Source organism: Porites lutea, chromosome 1, assembly GCF_958299795.1.
Source record: "Porites lutea chromosome 1, jaPorLute2.1, whole genome shotgun sequence".
Lineage (NCBI taxonomy): Eukaryota > Metazoa > Cnidaria > Anthozoa > Scleractinia > Poritidae > Porites > Porites lutea.
In genome coordinates this window covers 36,974,367-36,996,633 of record NC_133201.1, presented here as the reverse complement: position 1 = coordinate 36,996,633, position 22,267 = coordinate 36,974,367, and the positions used below count along the sequence as shown (strand labels likewise).

General features: G+C 41.0%; 1 protein-coding gene across 1 annotated transcript in view; it reads right to left on the bottom strand.

The window, feature by feature from the left end:
• LOC140929141 (nucleolar pre-ribosomal-associated protein 1-like) overlaps nucleotides 1-22,267 on the bottom strand; it is a 35,334-nt gene that overhangs the window by 2,118 nt on the left and 10,949 nt on the right. Inside the window, exons 10-34 of the mRNA XM_073379016.1 lie at nucleotides 21,462-21,673; nucleotides 20,601-20,702; nucleotides 19,470-19,729; nucleotides 18,894-18,994; nucleotides 17,322-17,597; nucleotides 16,239-16,403; nucleotides 14,463-15,209; nucleotides 13,226-13,864; nucleotides 11,848-11,954; nucleotides 11,379-11,430; nucleotides 10,738-10,795; nucleotides 10,509-10,645; nucleotides 10,095-10,159; nucleotides 9,787-9,860; nucleotides 8,278-8,474; nucleotides 7,332-7,442; nucleotides 6,607-6,670; nucleotides 5,614-5,776; nucleotides 5,027-5,120; nucleotides 4,569-4,729; nucleotides 3,564-3,675; nucleotides 3,257-3,363; nucleotides 1,884-2,027; nucleotides 1,418-1,527; nucleotides 490-690 (exon numbers count right to left, since the gene is read on the bottom strand). Coding sequence (XP_073235117.1) covers nucleotides 490-690; nucleotides 1,418-1,527; nucleotides 1,884-2,027; nucleotides 3,257-3,363; nucleotides 3,564-3,675; nucleotides 4,569-4,729; nucleotides 5,027-5,120; nucleotides 5,614-5,776; nucleotides 6,607-6,670; nucleotides 7,332-7,442; nucleotides 8,278-8,474; nucleotides 9,787-9,860; nucleotides 10,095-10,159; nucleotides 10,509-10,645; nucleotides 10,738-10,795; nucleotides 11,379-11,430; nucleotides 11,848-11,954; nucleotides 13,226-13,864; nucleotides 14,463-15,209; nucleotides 16,239-16,403; nucleotides 17,322-17,597; nucleotides 18,894-18,994; nucleotides 19,470-19,729; nucleotides 20,601-20,702; nucleotides 21,462-21,673 — 4,459 coding nt within the window. The remainder of the gene's footprint in view (nucleotides 1-489; nucleotides 691-1,417; nucleotides 1,528-1,883; nucleotides 2,028-3,256; nucleotides 3,364-3,563; nucleotides 3,676-4,568; nucleotides 4,730-5,026; nucleotides 5,121-5,613; nucleotides 5,777-6,606; nucleotides 6,671-7,331; nucleotides 7,443-8,277; nucleotides 8,475-9,786; nucleotides 9,861-10,094; nucleotides 10,160-10,508; nucleotides 10,646-10,737; nucleotides 10,796-11,378; nucleotides 11,431-11,847; nucleotides 11,955-13,225; nucleotides 13,865-14,462; nucleotides 15,210-16,238; nucleotides 16,404-17,321; nucleotides 17,598-18,893; nucleotides 18,995-19,469; nucleotides 19,730-20,600; nucleotides 20,703-21,461; nucleotides 21,674-22,267) is intronic.

Here is a 22,267-nt window from a genome sequence, read left to right as displayed (position 1 = left end):
ATTTTACTACAGTAACCGTCACCAGAATCCACTTCGTCAATTCTTCAATATTTACATTTGGCTTTCCCACTGAGGTTTAAATGACAAAAGTAAAAGTTTTACAATACAGCAAAATGCTGAAAAGATGAAAAAAAAAAACAAAACAAAACAAAACAAAAAAGGAAAGCAAAACAAAACAACAACAACAACAAAAAGCACTCGTCCAAATACACTCCCTGTCTTTGAGGGAAGTTTTGCCTGAGTTGATCGCTAAAGCTACGTGCAAAAGGACGCAGCAACAACTCCCAACATTGTTGGGTCAACAATGTTGGGAGTGGAGTTGCTGCGTCCGTGTTGGCAGTAGTGTGCAAACGGATGTAGCAACTCCCAACAACACGCAACAACATCCAATAACACGCAATGGGGTATGCAGTGGTACGCAACATGAAGCATCCAACAACATTGGGAGTTGTTGCGTCCTTTTGAAACTTAGCTTAACAGTTCTCATACCTGAGATTCTCTAACACAGTCCAACAGACTAACGCGCATTCCAGAGCCACATTTGGAGGCAGACGAACAGCTTTCCATTCTTGGCGCAATTCCTTTCCGCTATTGCCTTCTACACTTTCAATCTTTTTTTCAAGGCTTCCATGGTACAACGTAAACCATAATGTGTGAAGCAATCTTAGACTTGTCCAGAGTCTTTCGGGACTTAAATAGGAATAAAATGCATTTTAATTAACTTTTATTGACAGATGTGTTCTTTTGGGAAAACAAGTGCCTAGCCTACGAATCCTGCCTGTTATACGCGGGGGAGGGAGGATAGGCGGATGTATTCGTAGGCTAAAAAGTACCCGACTCATTCTGAATTCACCATTACACTATTACCTAAGATCGAGCAAAATTTTTCGAGTGCGCGTTTTATTCTCGCCGTGAAACTTTAATTTGAGGCAAAATCGTCTCTCTATTATTAGAAACGAAAAGGGAACTGGGTTGAGTTACCCTTCGCAAAGACTTCTGGAACTTTTACAGGGTAACGATCCCAGAAGTCTTTGCAGAAGGTAACTAGGCTCAGTATCCTACTCTTTTCTAAAGACGCCCCCATTCCTTACCACTCCCTCTCATAGTATCTCATAGTAGCCTCAGATACTGGATTCCCTGTGGCAGATTCTCTAACTCCTGCGCGTGGTGGAACAAAGTTCATGAAGAAAGCTAAAGGGGCACAGACAGTTACTTTCAATTGGTAACCAGAACCTCATTTTGAACATCTGGGCACATTGTTTTAGTTTCACACAAATTGGTTTAACATATACGAAAATAATCATTCAGTCCTATTCGGCGCGATCTTCTCGGACACATATGCCACGCTTCACTCTTCTTCTGTTCTCTAAACGGGTTCTTCCCTAGATAACTAAGTTGAAATATTTATCACACCTACCTTTTGTAACACAGAGAATGGATCCAAGCAACAATGCTAAAGTTTTTGGCTAGATCGTAGGCGGCTGGATGAATCTTTAAAGTCGATTGCAACAATTCAGTCACAAGGTTCTTTAAGGTAAAAAAAAAAGAACATCTCTGATCACTTTTAAGGCACTGAACATGCGTGACAGATGAATACCTGTGTCGGTCGATTCTGGTAGAAAAGTTTTATAACAAAGAATATTACACAACAAGGTTAGACGATCAGGATTACGTAAGCATCATCAATAAACGAGCCTAAGGCCGGTAACTGTAAGGCCTTTCTCACGTTACAGTACGCGCAGTAGCTTCCTTTTATGAGGGTCATATCAGTACTTGTTTCAGCGTTCACGTTACATTATGAGTATTCCCTTACTGGATAATAGCCAGTAAGCCTCGGAGCCAAGTAAGAATTTTGGCAATTCGAACCTGGCCTATTAGCTCACCTGAGTATGCTGATCGCTGACTGGTGAGTCGTGGTAACTAAGTGCTAGTTCAATCACGTGACGTCGTTTGTACAAGTAATAATCTGGACTGTCTTTCATTCCCTCTACAAGCAACTGTAGCATCCACGACCGCTCGGACACGTGCTGTTAAGGAAAGCGATATCAATACGAGTTTTCAGCATTTTTGAACAGTAATAGCAGGTAATTCAGTCCTAGAGTGCAGACGTATTTTTCGGGTTAACAAACGTTCAGCATTAGAGAGCTTAATCAATGACAACGATATGCTGGTTTGCATGTGACGTCACGGCGGCGGCCATGTTGGTGGTCAAGAACAACAGCATTTCTCTCCTCTGGGAACTAAACTTTTTTTCACGTAAATTTCTCGAGAAAAAATTCTATTGTATTGACCCCCAACATGGCTGCCTAGTCACATGGTTGCAAACCACGAATGGCACCAAGAACGGCATGAATGCAAAATGTTTCGATTAGCAAAACAACAACTTTGAACGTGCATTGGACTTTTTTGGTACATTTGTTAGTCGTCGTTGCACTACCACTACATCGAACCGCCTAATTTCGCGTTTTTCTTGAGTACGTGGACACAAGATAACTATTTTTTAATTGCTTTTTTTAAAAATTTAGATACAGTCCTTTAGAAATCAACACCAGAAAAATTCAACAACATTTGACCAACTGAACGACATGGAATAAGAGCGATCAATTTTGAAATGGCGTGTATTGACTTTTTAAGAGACGTCTTCACCACCGTAAAGTTGGGCCCCGATTAAACGCCCCCGGCGTCTATTTAAAAGTCGGCAGTTTTGACCTGTCGTTTTTAGGATTGCGGGCCCCTCTTATCGCCCGCAAATCCTCGCGCATGTTCCATAAGTAATGGTTAATTAAACCCGCCAAATAAAACTGATGACGTATCAGTGAAACCAGAAAATGGGCTTTACCACAGGCAGCAACGCCAAAGATAAGTGACTGTGAAAACAAGCAATTGTGCTTGGCGACAGGCAGCCCAATAACAAAACACGTCTCCAACGTTTGACCTCGGTGGATCAATTCGCCACTTTAGAATCGAGAAGGAAACTGAGCCGAGTTAACTTTTGCAAAGACTTCTGGGACTGTTACTGTGGACAGAGAAGAAAAATTGGCCGATAGCTGACCGGCGCGTCACCAGTAACGATCCCAGAGGTCTTTGCGAAAGCTAACTCGGTCCAGTTTCCTTCTCGTTTCTAACGTGGCGAATAGGGTGGGTTGGAAATCAATAAAATCGTCGCTTTCTCCAAGGAGCGAAACTTTGGCAAGTATTTCAGGTAATGGGGTACAGTTCAGACTGAGGCTGTAACTAAAGACTGACTGCCCCTTACCTGCATAGTGCTGCTGTTAAACATGGGATAAAACAAAGGTAAGTCCCGGATATCCAAAGCAGGTCTCTGCAGCAGAAAGCTGTTCATCATTAGGTAAAAAGGATGTTCTGGGAAGAGAAATTCAAAAATGACCTTTAAAACCAAAAGGAAGCTACAAAACACAAAGAGACCGAAACAATTATCATTAGTACATAACGACCTTTTTATAAATAAAGAAAGAAAAGTTAAATAATTATTGTTAAAGTTGTAAACTAGAAAAAGGTACGGCAACTCAAACATGAAAAGGGTTGATATTTGATATTTGTACCTGGTCTAAGCAGAATATAAGCCACACGAGCCACAAAACAAGTCATCAAGCTGGATATGCGGTAATTCGCTTCTGTGATACCATTTTGCAAACACTTTAACAAGTGAAAAATCTGAGAAGTAAGACCACAAATACGGATCATGTTAACAAATGAACTGGATATGAGTTCGTTCAGAAATTACATGAAAGATTGTACACTTCGCAACTAGGAATCGGCCTATTCAGTAAACACAATTGCAATACTGCTGATTGGGCATCACTTGGGAAGCAAAAACCTTGGTCAAAACTGTTGAGACAGCTCCATCTATTTTCTAACTTTTGCACCATAGGTGGTTTTCACGTTACGTCATCGCCGCCATGCTGGTGGACGGTAAACAAAAGATCGCTCATTAGCTCGCTTTGTTTGTCCACCAGCATTTGTTCATTTCACCATTGTTATTTGTGTCTCCCGAGGATGCATGAAAACCACCTATACTACCATCTCCTCTAAACAGAAAAAGTAAGGTCCCTCTCCATCCCCTATTCAAAGTTGCTTTGGTCTAAAAACAAGCGCGTTTGATTCTCGTGTTATCCTAAACATTGGATAAGAGGGTAAACGGGCATTCCTTTGGCGACGGTTTCCATTGTTGCCAGGATGACACAAATAATACGTATGTTTGCGATGTATCTCAACAGGTTTTGTCCGAGGGTGTAGCTGTTGCGTCTGACATTTAAGGGCGCTTTCCATTTGTCAGAACTGACCGGCCAGACCATTCCCGTCATTTCACTTTTAAAAAAAACTATCCAGCCAGATCAGTCAAATCCTAAATAGTATGCACGAAGAGGATGGTTTCTTTTTTTAGCAAAATCCCTTTGGAAAAAGCCGATTTCATTTGCTAACTGACTGGTGCAGCAATGGTCCAGACGGCTAGTTCTTTCAAATGGAAAGTGTCCTAAGAACTACGCAACTGGCCACAGGCTTGGTGGGAAAGTATCAGGACTGATTCTCGGGAGCTTAAGACTGACCTGTTTTCTCTCCTTGAATCTTGAACCTTCAAGATGCGCCATAAACCTGCTTAGCACGTGATATCCCGCTTGGCGCACGTGTGTATCACGTGATGACAAAGACGCCACGGTGAAGCTCAAGCAACCTTGTTCCACGAACTTTCGACAGTCCACTTGGTAATCTATGAGGCAGAACAATTTTGTCAACGTACGCTATTTTTTTTTAGAACCGCTGATTTATCTAAGACTGAAAACAAACAGTACCATACAGAAGAAATGATAAAGAGATTCCCCTTATATAAATGCCACTTTTTCACGTGACATAAAAATCTTGCAGAATAAAGTTTCATACCTATTTGAATCGCACTAAAAAATCAAAAGAGGAAATTTGTCAGGTAAACTTTTGTTTCAAGTATGGATCAAAATCCATATCATACTGAATTATAAATCAAAAAACCAAAATACGGTTAACTGCTTACTTGGAGCCATAATACAACTGAATAACGGAAGAAGGAAACAAGGGTCATAAACATCTTGGGGTTTCTCCTGCGATACCTCATGGTGGACTTGCGGCTGAAAAACACATCAACATATAAACAAACAAACATATAGCAACTTGACTAGAATGCAAGATTTCAACTTGTTGGTCGCAATTTAAGTAATTTTGTGTTATTTTTAGAGGATGTCAAGATTTAGCTAACCTACCATCAGGCGGTCCTACTTCCCTTTTTCTTTTGCGCACCCCCGAGAAAAAGAACGCATGATCGCAGGTTGAAGATTTAGCTTGTCCTTTACTCTTCCCGAGATCAAGCTGTGGGCACCCCCCCGCATCTTGGGAACCGTGTTATTGTCCTCTAAGCGAATATATTTTTCACCAAATAGAAAACTCTTTACCTCCCGCTATAGTTCTTGCCTGCTACAACATAAGTAATAACTGTGGCATCTCTTGCCTCCCTAGCTTGCCAGTCAATCCACTTCACACTTTCGCGTAAAAATGCAAGACTAACAAAAATGATCCTTCTGCAAGCTCAAACAGGAAACGTAAATGATTAAGCCCTTCACAAACCTGCAATAGCCTGGTCTGCGGGAACAAAACTGTTGACTGACTCATTTTCTTGGCATCCAGCAGTTCCAGGACCTCAGTAACGCTTGGCTGTTGCCATAGTGAAGGACCCAGGCTTCTCGAGACCAGATGATGGCTAGCAGCAGCGGGGCCCCAAAGGAATGGTCTGTAATGAAACGAGAAAATAACCGGAACGGTGAAAAAGGGAGACATGTTTACAGAGCAGTACACGGGTTTTAAAGACCCTAAGAGTCGTTGATAAATGTGTCAAGACACAAAGTCGAATCCTCACAATAGACGAGAACACCACTAAAAACACTTTATCCTCAAGTTCGACGAATCTAAAATATTGGCGACAATACTTACTTCAAAAAGGGAAAAGGAAGCTTTCCCTCCCCCAACGTCCCCACCCCACCCCCCAAACAATGTTGTGGCGCTAATCAAGCTGCCACTGAGAAAAAACAGTCGAGGGAGGAGAGGTCAAGATTGCTTTGCTTTCCGACATATACCCCATTTGACTGAAATGTCTTAACAATTTATATGCCGAATGAAGGTCATTTACATTTGGTATTACACTAACGACATTTACATTTATTTGATAAATTATCTTTGGCTGTTCATGCATGATACTTAGTAGCCTTTCGTAAATCTCTTAGAAACCCGCAGAAGGGGTCTAAACTGTCTCCTACTACTGTGTACTACTAGCAGAAAGTTCTCTTTTGAAGTTTGAGGACTAACTTCAAGGATAGGCGTGGCCTTCGTCGATTCGTTTACTCCATGATATGGGAGCACGGATAAATCAAAGTTTTAGCCAATCAGAATCTGGGTAGTGACGTGTCATCAGTATCGACTTTTCTGCGCTCGTTTCTCAGACGTCATTTCGCGGGGAAACCAGTGCCGGCGTTGCGAAATGTCGGCTGTTTTCTGAAGCCATCCATAATAGCGACGTGTCCGTAGGGAAAGATTCGACTATAACTTCAGAATCTTTTCAAATACCTGTAGTCTTTAAATGATGCGTGGTTCTTCTCGTAAAGACTCATCAAGTACAGAATGCACTGGTCTAGAAAAAAATGCATTAATTTCAGAAGCTGATCGCACAAATTAAGAGGTCACGAGGGAAACTAAAAATGCGTTAACCTTAAAGACCAATTAAGGCGGGACAAACTAGCCCATAGTTAAACCGTTTTTAAGTGAAGTGTGAAAGCAAATTCCCAGGAACGACACCTTACAATTTAGGACACATTTTCAGGACACCAGAGATAGAGCTGGTAAATAAAAAAGCACATTTCCAGCCTAGGAATGAAAACTGCAAAGTCTGTTACGCAAAGCTGATGATCCGTAAATTCATCGCCCATGTGATCAGAGAGGTCTACCCACCACTGGCAGGAGAGATTAGGAGTATGACACAAGGCAGGAAGGAGTAGGGAAACTCGACGCGAACTGCGGTGTGGTGGAGGATTATGATGATAATGATGACGATGATGTTGATGACGATGATAATGATAATGATGATGATGATGAAGGTTATGATGAAGATGATGCGATTGGCTTGAAAATACCTCTCCATTCCTTGAACAAAAGTCAAACGTGAATTGTCTGCTTGCTATTTCCTCCCCTATGTGTCGACTAAAACTCAGTTGCTTCTTGATCTGATTGGTTAATAAAATTGGCTACGTATGCTGACTGTCAAGAACGAACATGTGTAGAAAACGTTGCCTTACCTGTGACAGATAATGAGGCTGAGTAAGCTGCAAAAAGCACAGGCAGGTGTGACGACTTACAACAGCTAGGACTTAAATTCACTATACTAACCATCAGCTCCGTGAGGGATTCTGTAAAAATACAAAACATAGTTAAACCTTGAAAATTGATGATGCCCTCTAACTCTTAAAATCAGGAAGGTTTAAAGATCTTTACGGCTGGTTTTCACTAGCGACGCAGACGGATTCGGAGTCGTAGCCAGATGCGTAGAGCTCATGATCTAGTGAAAACAGCCTTCCGATTCCGCTAACGACTCCGTCGCTTACATTCCATTTATGATCTAGTGAAAACCAGATTGTCGGAGTCGGAAGCACAAAGGGAAGAACTAAACCAATCAAAATGCGGGGGAAGGTGCATTGTGATTGATTTATCCTTCTGCTTCTGCTTCCGACTTCGACAATCTGGTTTTCACTAGATCATAAGTGGAACGTAAGCGAAGGAGTCGTAAAAGGAGTCGGAAGAAAGGAAACGTTTTGATTCTTCTGACTCTGATTCCGTCGGCCTTATGACTCCGCTTAAGACTCAGATTTTTAATCTTAATTAGGTCATGAGCGCTCTTACGACTTCGCTTACGACTCCGACTCCGACGCTAGTGAAAAACAGCCTTTATTGTGCAACGTAGCCAAAGTAACTACCAAAACAAAGGAGAAAAACAGAATTAAAACTTATGAAAACGACAGACAAACACATAAGGATTTTTTGTAATACCAACTGTTAGAGATCGGAGGCAATTTGTAGAGAATGCAAGTTATAACACAGCCCCTGGTCACTTACTTTAAATGAACCAGTCCCTGACACATTTGAATTTCTTTTTCTGCTTGGCCAGAAAATCTTTCTTGGCCGGTAACCGGCAGCGATTATTACAGTGATACTATAAGATATTGATACTGTTAGATGCTAACACACCTTTTGCGTCCTTGTTTCCTGATAGCCCGTCACTTAGAATCACGTCCAAGAATTGAGAATGGCTTATCAGCATTTCGTACAAAGTGTCCAGAGGCAGGAGAGTGTCAGACTGTTTCTTTTCGCCCGGTGCTTTCCTGTACATTGCTTTAATAAGACATCTCAAAGTTGTAAGAACTTTGGCGCTTTCAAATTTATACCTGTGGAAGAAACAAATCACATCAGAAATGGTTCAAATGTATTGCTACAAGGCAGAACACAGCTTGTCACGTACCGTACTCTTCGTGACGCGCAAAAAAGGCTAGCTCTTGTAGTGGCCGATGTTTTAACTTTGTTTTAATGTCCACTGTGATGATAGGAGATCTTCCCGAGACAATAGAGAGCTCACGCAACAAGAAGGAAAAACGGTTGAGTGTGACAAACGTGACGGGCGATTACTTGCATGGTTTGTCGTGATCTTCACTTAAAATTACTCTTTCCTGGTCTTTTACAAAAAGATCTGTTTAAAGGAAGGTGAAGTTTGATGGAAGGACATAATTACAGTCACACTTGTCACACAAATATTTGTCGTCTTCTTTCCTCTGTTATCAACAGGGACAAAGGAATAGAGATTTCAGGAGCATATGCGCCCACCATCTACCCTGTTCCTGGGGATCATAAGGGTGAGAGCAACGCAAAATGCTGAGCAGACAGACATCTCTTTGCGCCGTCCCCACCATCTAGACGCTTGGAACAGGTTACCCACCATCAGATCACAAAGCAGCCGGTAGGTACATGATGGTCTGGACCACTGAGAATACAGCTCCCAGGACGAAAGGCCAGGTTGGAAGGCCAGCAACCTTGAGCGAGGAAAGAAAAGCACCAACCAATAGCAACCATACCGCAGCCCGGCCAGGTAGGTTGAGAGCGTGTCGGTCTGCAGCGCGGGAGGTCCTCAGTTCACACTCCAGCGGGACTATTATCCAAGGTTCTTAAAATGCGGTGAGATCATGCTAGCTGTGACTAAAAACCCCTTTCTCAGTACAGATTATCGCGTCATTTGGCGGTGACGTTACGCCGTTGGCCTTGTCTCCTCCATCCTTTACATCAGTCGGAAAAGAACCCGTGACATTGTTCGAAAAGAGTAGGAGACGTACGCGCCGGTGTCATGGTCTATCTGACGTGTGCCGTCATTGATCTGGGTGGGTGAGGTGAGATCACACATGGAGTGATGAGGCAGCATAGCGCGCCTTTAAAATCTGACGTCCGATCTCACCTCTCTGGTTCCTCCGCAATTCAGCCATTGGCTGCAAGTGAGGAAAGTTGGAAGCCCCTTTGTTATGAAACAAACAATAATTCCGCATGATGGTAAGTGCCCAATTAACAATGCTCATGTAAATGCAAACCAAAGACGTGTAAGATTGTTCACTGAAAAGCACTTATACTACCTTAAATTCTACATTAATCGGAAAGAGCGTTGAGCTGAACATTCTTGGATTGGCTACATTGTAACAGAAATAAATGGATAAATACCTCAAACAGTTCGTTACAAAGCTGTTCCACACTGAATAACAACTCTTATCACCGACAATATATGCATCTGAATTCTACATAAATAGGGGCACATACAGTGTTAATAAGAACGATCGCGAATCATTAATCAATAATACGCTGACTTTTTTACACAGATAAATTTAGAAGAAACATGTTTATGTTGAAACAATGCTGGACTCCCATTCGCTACTGTGCTTCTTTTCCTTTCCCATCCTGAACTTTAGCCATTATCATAACAAACTAGCGTGCAACTCATGGTGATCCTAATATAAGTCAGTGTCAAGTACCTTACAAATAGATTCCAAATGAACCAAAGCATCGTCAAATGCATTTTCAGTATCCTTTGTGCTACCTACAAATATGAAAAAAGTGCTGGTCAGTTGTTGTGGTAAGTCTTGAACCAGAAGAATTCTAAACACTGCAGCAAAATCAGGGTAAACACTTTCACTAGTGACAGAAGACGTAGGCACTTCAAACAAACAATCAGTTTTCATTGCGGTTCCATTAGCAACGATCATAGTATAGGCGGAAATGTGTACAGTCAAGCCCTAATATGATTTTAAAAATACTTGAGGAAGTGTCACACGTTACGCATTCTCTCTCAGAACAAGAATACGAGGCCACTTTGGGATTCCTTTCCCTGACATGAAAACCAACTTACAAGCGTAAGTTGGCTGTAAAAAGGCGAGACAAACATTTACCTTTTCCATTGAAAGAGCCGGATAAATATTCCATACAGGCAAAGCAGTACTTGCTTTTAAAATCAGCGGTCTCCTCATTGGTAGGGCAGTCACGACAAAGGCACATAAAAAGTTGGTAACAAATTCTTAACTGGTAACTGCAAAACAGAAGTGAAATTCAGGGGAAAAAATAAACTGCATTAAAATCACATAGGAAACAGCTAATCAGATGACCAGATAGACTACGTACCTGTCCCATAGGGAAGCTTTCGTCAACAGGTCATTAAACCTCATCCTAAGAATGTCAGCTGTAATAAAAGTTAAAAAAAAAAAAAGAAAGAAAGAAGAGTGATTGGAACAACAAACTCCTTAAGAGATACACGGGAAGGGAAGGGGTCATCCCCCTGCCCCGGGAAAATTCCAATCATGGGGTAGCCTGTTGAGGGGAGGCGTGTGGGTGGGGGGGGGGGGGGGGGGAGGGGGGTCACAGGATAATCTTGGGGGCCCTGAAAAGTGCATTTTACATCATTTTGATTCAGGGTTGACAGCGAAAGAAGTTTATTCACGATAACGGCGCCTTTACGTACCTATTTGCCTGATTTTTAAATGCATAATACGTTTGGTTTATCAACCAAAAGTATTGTGAAACAAATACCACGTAAACATTATTGATTCTAAGCAGCTGGCGCGACGGTGCTTTTCGCTGGTTACCAGAGCTTCTTTGAGAATCTCGTCTGATTGCCGTTAACAGTGAGTTATGAAGGCCCAGAAGCTCCCTCAAAATCAACTGACCCTGCTCGCCATGTCAGTTATTAAAGAGCACAATTCTGTATTCCTTTAATCGACCTTTTGATTTTAAGGTGGCTCTATCAGTTACGTAGCAGACCTAACCTCTTTTTTCCATGCTGTGAACAAGAGTGATAATCAACTCCACACATGGTTCCTGTAACATCAACAAGAACACTAGCTGAAGTATTTAACTGCTATTGCAATACCTTAAGAGTAAGTGTACTTTTCAAAACCAACTCACAGTGACAAGATTGGCGCGTAATCCATAAATATGAATGCTTTACCAAAGCAGAAGACATATAATTTAATAATTCATAAAACGGGGAACGAAGAACGAGCAGGGAAACGGCAAAATGAAAAAGGAGAACAAAAACAGAAAAATTGGTGATGAAGTTACTGTTAGGGAATTTGGAATTTTCTTCAATGAATTTTGACGTAAATTTGAAAATGTTAAGGCGAGGGTTTGGAGACTTTTTTTAGCAATGACATTGAGTGAGTACGCTTGCATTTGGTTGCATCTTAAGTCTTTATTTAACGTTCTGATGTTCTGTTTTTCTAGAAAATCTCTAACCTCTGAGGCTTTGAAAATTCCCTCTCTGTTATTAACGAGCCAGCCCCATAGTGGATCCCAGTACGCTTCAACCAGGTGTGAGATCACGGCTCGTGTTCTGGTTTTACCTGACAAGATGTAAAAATGAAAAAAAGACTGTGTAAAATAAGTAAATACATGCTAACAAACAAGTTAACGTTTGCCGTGTCTTGGAGTTTTAACTGTAAAGTAGTGTCATACAAAACTGTCTAGTTAAAGCGAATCTTGACATTAAAGTTGGAACCTGCCTTACTAGAACTCTGGAACTGAACCTTACTATTTTGCTGAAAACTGCCATCAAATACGTGAAACACTTCATGAGATGATATAAAAAACGTGCAACACTTTATGATATGATTTCCGCTCAGCTCCATACATGCATACATGTTTATACTTTATTCTTATTTACTATTTGTGTGAAATTATGAGATTGCTGCATACACAATAAATTTGTGGGGTTGTACGGAAATCTTTCCATCGTAATGGCCGACACCAAGACGACATGAAGCAACGGAGTATTGCTGTCAAAAAAAAATTTCATTGCATATGTTCACTGTGGTAAATTCAGTAACAAAGAAAATTAGCGTTTGTATTGCTATGTAGTCAGTTTGAAAGTTTAGAGGGGAGTAGGGCCCTGGAGCCGAAAAGCGTCCGGCTATTGTCTTTGGGATCGTTACAGGGGACACCCCGGTAAGCTAGAAGCCAAATTATTCTTTGGTTAGTATTAGATCCTACCAGCCAAAACCCCCTTGGACACCTTACGAAGTTTACACAACCTACTATTCCTTGACGCTTTGGTTTCGACCGCTGACTATAGTGATTAGGGTTAAGCAACAATACTGATTAGGGTAAAGCCCTGAAAATATTGATTGGGTTAAGCAATGAAAATAGTGATTAGGATTAAGCACTGACTCGAAACGGTTAGCTTCTATTTAGGGTTAAGGTCGTTGCTATATAGCTTCAAATCAAACCAACGCTCGCCAGCAAATTCTCAGTGGCGTAGTGGTGTAGGTGATGGACTGCAGACACTACGCTCCGGGTTTGATTCTTACTCTTGCTCTTCTGATTTTTTGCCCCTTAAAAATTGAAGAGACTTACACTTTCATGAACATTTCCGGAGCAGAAATGTCAAGAAACTTGGAAATTTCATTTACGTGCAGTGCAGAAGCAATAAAGAATATTACGTTGTGTAAACTTCATAAGGTGCCCAAGGCGTTTAGGCCGATGGGATCTAATACTGACCCAGTCCCTCGTCACAATCCCAAAAGTCTTTGCGAAAGTCAACTCGGCCCTGGTTCCTCAGTTCTCGTACCTAAAGTGGCAAATTGTCAGTTGCTCAACGGACATACAGTGAACTTACCCTCACCAGTCACTCCACGGACGGACAAAAGGTAGGATGAAACTAGCGGAACGAATTCTCTCAAATGATCCTTGAATTCTATAGAAACTACTGAACTACTGTTACTCCCTTTTACTTTCTTCCTAGAATTTGATCTGCTCAAGCAACAAAGTTCAAAATGCGACCTCAAGGCAGGAGAATGTGTGACCAAATATGAAGCGATTGAAACTTTAACTTCTGTTGGGTGAAGAAGACAAGAAGTTAAGACAGTCGCTGTTGAAGCTTGCACATACGCCAAAGACGCCTGCAAGAGCTTCAAAACAATAGAGTCTAATTGAGAGCAGTTTACATCCTTTGAAATCTTGACAAGCTGCATGAAATGCGACACTGAAAGCGGTTCTTCTCTCTCTAATATTACATCTTTGCAGAAAGTGAATGACGGATGAGAATATCTGTCTTCGTATGGTGATGTTCCTTCTAAGAATTTCAGAAGAGTGAGAAGAAATGCAGTTGGCGTCCTCTCCTTGGTTGATGAATCTATTGCCAACAAAAAGCTGGGAGGCAGCTTACATAAACTGGATATCAACTTCACTCGCTCTTCTTTGTCGCAATAGCTATGGAAGAGTCCAAGGAGATAGAATGTCTGTGAGGATGGCGTCTCTGTAACGGAATAAATGCACATTAGTTCCCCGTGATTTTTTTTTAAACAACAACTACATAGCTTTGATTTCATACGTAGTCAAGTCAAATCGGTGTCTAGTCTAGGTGTGATATTGAAACAATAGCAGACAATACCAAGCGCGGAAAAATGACGTCAAGTAAGTCAAGAATAGTTTTGAGTTTCTACTGATTGTTGGAGGAAGTGGCGCGTGATATGTTTCAGCCAATCACTAAGCTTAGTAATACAATTACAATATTACTACAATAGCCGGCCATTTTGACGATGACGTCAGTTAACTACAACTACCAGAATTCGGTTTTGCTTTCTTATTCAAATTTGTAAATCCCACTGAGGTTTTAAAACAATAGCCTTGATCTGCACATAAAAAAAAATGAAGGATTCTAGTAGCTGTAGTCAAATGACATCATTGTGCAAATGACCCACCAGAACCACTCTATGGAAACCCCATAAAATGCTCTTAAGCTTGAACAATAGCGAGGCTGTGCAAGAACCATTCCTCCAGCAATACTAATCAGCTGAAATAGCTACGCTGCATAAAGCTACCGATTCAAAGTACGCGTATTTACTATTTATTACCATTTCCATCTTCTGCAGATTGAATTTCGGACATTCCAGCACTGATTAACTTCTTAACAAAAGGAGCCATCAAGATACTCTTCTGCTGCCGGGTTAGACTTGGGAGCAGAGCAAGAAGCAGGTTGGATACATGATATGTAAGCTGAACAGCAACATCCTGAAGAGAGGTGCGTGGCAGTGACTGCTCTGGGTACCAAAGGAAGCAGCTTAGGATTACAGGATGGTGAAAAACAGTGCAGATCATGTATTCCATGTCACTTAAACCATTATCATCCGTTTCAGAGACAGTATGCTTTATATCTGAACTACGAGCGAAATCATCAGTATTTGCGTCAAGCGCATTTGCATCTGTTTTGTGTGAATTCTCTCGGATTTCTACCAATCTTTGTATAAGAGACTGAAGAAGTTCAAAACACAACAACATTGCAGCTTGGAGATTGTCTTGCCTGACTGAAACGGTAACAGTTAACAGTTTTGATTTCAAGGAGTGTAAATGTAGGAGGAGATACCGACAAAGAGGAATGGTTTTTGACATCGGCTCTTTCTTCAAAGAAGCCATCAAGAGATTCTGGAACCAAGAGTCGTAAAGGAGACTTGAACTGTCATTCACTATGCAAGAGGTGTTCGAGGGAAGCTTATCAGACAGTGTTATCTCATTGCGAGCTGTTCCACTTAGTACTTGCCACAGAAGGGAACTGAATGGAAGGACTCGGAGCAAAGGAGCCAAGCTCTCTGTAGTTGCACCGCCTGGGTGATAAAAGAAAGAAAAGTAAATGTCACGCCTAAAGAACTTCTTGTCAAATTAAAATTATAATTATTGACCATCTATCGGTCAAGAGTCATTTACTTATAGTAATCAGCTAGTACAGTTGAACCTCGATTATGCAGCCACTTATTTAAGTCCGACCTGGAAGGTAATGACTGACTGTGGATCGGTAAGGTACCCCCGTCGCGAGTTTGTTTCAAAATACAGTAACGTTTCTGCTAAAGTGGGGAAGCTTAAGCAAAGACGTTTTTGAGCGACGCATGTCAACCGGAAGTGAGGCCTTTTCCCTTTTAACATGCCTTGACGCTAACAAATTTGTATTGCTAAGTTTCTTTACTATTATAGAGACGATTTACCCAAAAATTGGAGCAAAATCACTGTACAAGAATGCCAAAAGTCCACTTCCGGTTAAAGTGCGTTACTCAAAAACGTCTTTGCTCCAGCTCCCTAATTTATGACAAACCTCTAAAGAGCGACCGATCTCCATTTAGCACTTCTTTTAAACAAATTAACTTATAACCGCCTCAATGTTTCTTTTCTTCGCTTTAAACGCCGTTGTCTATAATCGATCGAAAGCTACAACGTCGGCGACCCTCCAGGAACGGCAAGACATAAATGGAGTATTGCGATTGGCTTCTTTTTTCCGTTCCTGGTTGTGACTACGACAATCGATATTTTAGGTAAGCAATGTAATCATGCAGTACAGGCAACTTTAAACTATGGCTGTGACTAATGCCTAGGTAGGAAAAACTAAAGATTTAGACTTACAACTAAACCGGAAAAACCATGAACACCAGAAATATTCCCGGAATGTTATTGTGTTCCAAGAGAAAAGGCAATCAGGCGAGAGAAAACTAAACCACAAGCAAGCTCGTTAATTAGTTTGTCGTATTGTGGCCAGTTCATGTGTCCTGGTCTTTGTTGTGATTGGTCATAACACAATAAACATTCCTGAGATATTTCAAGTGTTCACGGGTTTTCTGGTCGCAGTGTAAATCATGCGTAATCACCTGTGATTTTGTAATTCTTGACTTGCAAAACTTGAGCAAGCGGTGAGAAATCTGCACTGAGTTGTTGCTTGCAAAATTCAACGCAGTCGACAATAACTGTTCTGAACTGCGCATCATCCATTGCCTCCAGGAGACAGTACAATTCTCTAGCTGATGCTCTTTTCTCTACAAAAAAAAAACAAAACAACAACAAAAATGCTTTCATTCTTTCACTCATCTCTCCAAAAAAGTCATGATCTCCAAAAAACAGGCCCCAGTTGTTCAAAAGGTGGATAACGCTATCCAGTGGATAAATCACTATCCAGTAGATAATGCAAATGGTTTCCCTAATACTTATCCCGTTGGATGGTGATTTATCCCGCGGATAGCGCTATCCGACGGTTGAACACTCGAGGACAGAACTTATTCCAAGGGGATAAAATGCGCTATAATGTCAGAGACGAATCGCTCTTTACTGTTGTTATTTCCACAGTAAGGACTCACACGTCTCGTTTTTAATTTTCGAGGCTACTGCATGCCAGCTCATCTCATCTGCTGGCATATTGAAACACCTCGGACACACACGTAAGCCGAAGGGCAAATACTGAAAAATTTGATCGTTGAGACAAAATAACACAACAGGTCACTCAGGAAAAGAATCTAAGTTTCGATTAACAACAACAACAACAACAAAAGATAACAGCGTGTTAAGTAACTATTGACTATTTTCTATCTGATCCTTACAAAATTACCATTGTGAGTCGCCGTTTTGGATTGTGCATGACGTCATTTCATCCAACGTAAAGTAGGGGGAAGTTGAAATGGACGGCAAGTTTGGCACTGTCGCCATTTTTTTCTTCAAACGAACGAGGTCTCTCTGGAGTCACCACGTCGTTAAGGTGCTTAGACTGTTCATGGTGAACGGTAAGATCTCATGTCGGTAGAACTAATCAGAAATTCTAAGTACAAAACTTCCCAGCACAAAAAATAGAGTTTAAATTACATTTATTCTTTCACCAGAGCTGAAGGAGCCATATTGCAAAACGCGTGGTATGTTTTTTTATGACGTACATATACGATACTTTGTAGCTTTCCTAAAATTACCTTGCTCGCTGTTTACAGCGGTATTGTTCAAGAAACGTTGCAGTTTCTGTAGATTTTCTTGTGCACATCCAATTCTGTCCTGCATCTGAACCGCACCAGGAAGCAAGTTGCTTACATACTGCAGTAAGGCTACATGCAGACTTCTTATAGCATTCAAATGGTCCGCTACTACCATATCAGTATAGTAATGGCAAACGGCGAAACAGAGAATGGCTGGATTTGCAGAAATGTGGATCATCTCGAAGACCAAACAATTCATGTATCGTGCAACGCCTCCTAGGAAGTAAAAAGATTCTAAGATAAAGAATGCTTCACAACTAGATACAAGCTAGTCCTTTTCCAATTAACGTACAAAGCAAGCTGTCACAACGAGACTTGAGGAATGGAACAAAAGGAGAAGGAACTGGTTCGCTGGTTCTTAAAATGCTCTCCCTCCTGGTAGTCCTTGGGGACTGGTAGCAGACTGTGACTCTCTGTAAGTATTGCGCATGTCCACTTGATATTTAAGCCCACGTTAAAAAGTGTCAAACCACGCACAGTAATATCACACATTTTCAAAAACGTATTTTAACAAATATAAGTAAAGTTTGTAAGAGATAAATAACACCTACAATAAATCAAGCAAAATGTAGTGCCAATAGCAATGGTAGCATAGCGCGTTTTTTCTCTCTTTTTCCTATACTAGGATCTAACCAACGACATTCATCTTTCCGGCTTACTGATAAGTAAGGGCAAGCGTACCCCTCAATTCTACGAACGAACTGATTATTTTAAAAGCCGTGAATCCACAGTGCAATGGTCACTACCGCCACTGGTATTAAATTCAAATCTGTATTCCTGCATGCATAATGAGTAGCAAATGTGAGTCTACAACTTCTTTGTACTGGAACAGACTGAAAAATCTTTCACATTTTAAATGGATGAAAATTCCGATGAAAATACAGATTGAACTCAAAAACAAAGTTAAGCTAGCAGAAATTTTTTTCATCACTCGTGTAAATTCACTGCTCATTACGTATGCAAGGATGAAGAAATGAATGTGATATTGACAACGACTAACGGATTCCATTAATTATAAACTGTAATTTGTAATTTGTTAACCCGCGAAGCACTTACAGGGTTCTTGAGAAATCGTTAAAAGGCGTCCGTGATCTAATTGTAATTTGGGAGTGTTGGTTTTTGAGGAGAGTATCCAAAGTATCCGCAGAAAAACCTCTCGAAGCAAGGGAGAGAACTAACAACAAACTCAGCCCACATATGGCGTCGACGTCGGGATTTCAACCCAGATCACATTGGTGGGAGGGGACTGTTCTCACCACTATGCCCATACCATTTTCAGCAAATGATTGAATCCATTTATAATGAATTTATAGAATCTATACGGGTAAACTTGACATAGCAAGACTGTATTATAGAGGTTTCTCAGTACTTGGGTTTTTGGGTTTCTCAGTACTTGGGAATCAATTTATAGAATCTATACGGGTACACTTGACCTAGCAAGACTGTATTATAGAGGTTTCTCAGTACTTGGGTATGTTTTCCTAAAACAACACTGTGACGTAAAGTACCCACCTATATTACTCGCAGCTGACTGGTCACCATGCTTGTTCACTTTACAGAGAAGTTCAGAATAACGTTTTAACGCTCCAATGAGCAATAGACTGACGGGGAGTCTGAAACAGAAGAAATACCTTAAGGTAAAAGAATTTCGAACGAAGTAAGTAAGATATTGATTTTATCCATGGGTGTTTTGATTGGGAGTTACAGGAGTCAGAAGTGTTATACAATTGCGCATACCAACATTTTGAAGGTCTAAGGCGTCTTAACTGCTGGCTTTGTAACTCGTCCACTAACCGCCGAAAGAAATCTCGAGTTCGCCTTCTAATCGTTTCATTTAAGCTCTACCATTGTTCTATCGCAAGGACAGAAAAAATAAGAACAGAGTATTTATTGGTCAATGACCCAGTTTTTACCGCTCAGTATCTACAAACCGATAGTGAGTACGTCAGCCAATTTACGACCGTATACTAGTAAAATTTTACTAATACGGGATAGACGGTCTTTAACTGAAAGATTTCTACGTACGAAAACAGATATGAAAGATGTTTCAATAATTATACAACCTTGCGTACTACAGTTCTGACAGACCTTGTGTTAGACATGTTCCACTGTGATGACTCGACCCCAGTCTGTGCCACACTAGCCTCGGCTGCTGCTGCTTGTGCCTGCATTTCTATTACAATGTCTGTGTACTCATATGGTTCAGCGGCCACTGCACAGAATACTTCATCTAGAAACCTCAGAAGTGAATCTGCTTGTCCATCATGCGTCTGACTTTCTCGCAGCTGAATCAACCATGCGTCTACTTCATAAGTGTGACTCTCTACCAGTCCACTTTCATTTAGAAGCTGAGGAGACAAGAAGCAGTTTTTCTACCTCACATTTATGCAAGAGAAATAACAGCGGAGATACTCAATCAACAGGTATGGCAACCCGAATGCAACTCGAGGTTATTTTGACGGTAAATCGCATAGCCACCCGCGTCTTTTAAAGCAGAGACAACTAAAGAGCCAATGAAGAAGAAAGCGGCAATTGTCTCTGTATCCGTGCTTTCTAAAGTATTAAGCTTAGATTAATCGTCATGTCCACAAATTTGGAACACAGAGCAAGAGAAACACAGAGAAAAAGAGAAAGTAGGCGGCAGGCCAGCGAAGGTCAACGAGAAAAAGGGCGACAGAGATCTAGAGCGAAAGATAAAAAACAAAGGAGACATTTTTTTGTTGGAAGAACAACATGAAAATTTTGTAACGGCGGTGACAAAATGAGAACTGTTAGCGGCCACCAATGCAAGGTGAAAATGAGCGGCAGTGAAAAAAAAGTGAACGAGAAAACGTACGACATTTCCCCCTTTAAACGTGTGACTAAGACGTTTCTGGAAGTCTCACGTTGTAGTCGTGCAAAACAACGGCAAAGAAATGTACATAAAAAGTGTGCTGCACGTGCAAAGTTGCTTTTGTGCTAATTAGACCCATTGTTGTTTTTCACCGTTCTCCAGCGTTGCCTTCGCCGCTTAGCATTACACGATTTTATATTTTGTTTGAACAAACTATACATATTATCGAGAGCTTCGCTTTTAGCCCTGGCTAAATCTATATATTATCACACCGTTTTGAAAGAAAGAAAAACGTGTGTGATGGAACATGGCGTTAACGTAAAGGACTGGTAGCATTGTCTTTGATCTATGTTCATGACATTTTCTACTAGGACAATTTCTCTAACCTTCCAGAGAAGTTCCTTAGCTTTGTTCTTGATGCTTTCACTTTGTGTTGATGTGTATAAACTGAGAACTGAGTATACAAACGATGTTGAACTCTTTGCTTTCTAAAAAAAAATAAAAGAAAAATGTGTAAAAAAAAAAAGTCGTGATAGGGGGCTAGTTGTATACACTCCTATCAGAGGGTGTTTGACAAAATACAGATCGTATTTCTTAAGCTAACTGAATCAGCCTTCGATCAACATTCGCCACGTTAGCCCTTTAAGCTCCAATATCCGCATACCAATTCTCCAAACTGATCTCTATACATTTCTTTAAAGAATAAGTTGATAGAATTTGATAAAAGATTAAAGCATTTTCTCTTTAGTGATCATTTCATTAATTCTCATAACCTTATCTCTTGACAAGGTGCGGATATCGTTAGGAGAAAATTGGTGTTGGTCACCATCAGGGCTTAAAGGGTTAGAAACGAGTTCACTTTCATTTCGGACTTCTAGGACTATTACTAAGGACGGGCTAAAAAAATAGGCCATTTCCAAGTTCCTGCGGGCCTCTGTATCAAAACGAGGTTAAATGCTCAGCCTTTAATATGGAAATGAGTTTTCATTCTCAGGCAAATAAAACCCATTTTCACAAGAAAGGTTGTGTACTTGGCGTCGTTTTGAAAGTGAGGGTTTTTTACACTCCGAAGTAACCTATTGGCCAAAAGCTGACAGGCGCGTCTACAGTAACTATGCCAAAAACAATTACAGGACGCATTTCGGTCCCAGTTCCCTTCTCATTATGGCGAATGTTACGTGTGCAAATGAAGAAACACTACAATCACTAATCTTTTACAATACCGGTGTTTCTCTGAATAACGTCACCTGTTGATACCACTTCAAGCTCCCAGCTGGCGTTTCCAGGAGAATCTGTAAAGTCAACTGTTGAGCGATAGGTGGAAAATTGATCTCCTGTTGCCCTGGTAACAGTTTCTTAAGGTCAAAGTCCATGTGTGAGAGGACTGAAGGCCAGAGCGTCTGGAATCCATGGATTACTTTAAGAGTCTGCGCAAGCAGAATGGTAGGACTTGTAACATCTGTAGAAAAGGAAAGGAACGTCACATTACTTACTTCTTACTAAGCCCTCTTAATGCCAAACTGCACATATACTCCATTCAAATTACAAATATGATGGATGGATGGATATGATGGATGGATCCACCTAATGCATCTAAGGGGTGTATGGCTAATACATCACCACTCAAAAGCAAGTTACCACCCTTCAGAAGAAGGCGATTTGCGTTGCGTGCTATGCGATTCCTGTAGCACAGGTCACGTTTCTTGTAGCGCGCGATGCTTTAAAAACTGTAGGTATCATGCCTAAATTCTTGTACGAATTTAATGATCTATTGCAAGGCGTTATAAAGCACCTGATCAGGGTTCTCAATAGAATGACATGCTTCCCCGGGAATAATTGGATTTCAGATGCTCAGAAATGCTTTGCAGCGGCCATGTTTTTGCAAGTGAAAAGATGACATCTGCGAGGGGCCTGGGCTCAAATGTACAAATTCAATATGGCGGCCCCATTTCAAGGTTGTAGAGACTTCGCGAAGCATAACGATTGTTCGGTTAGTCTTTGGTCTGCTGAAAGGCTGTTAATTTTGACAACTAACACCGAAGAAAGGTACATT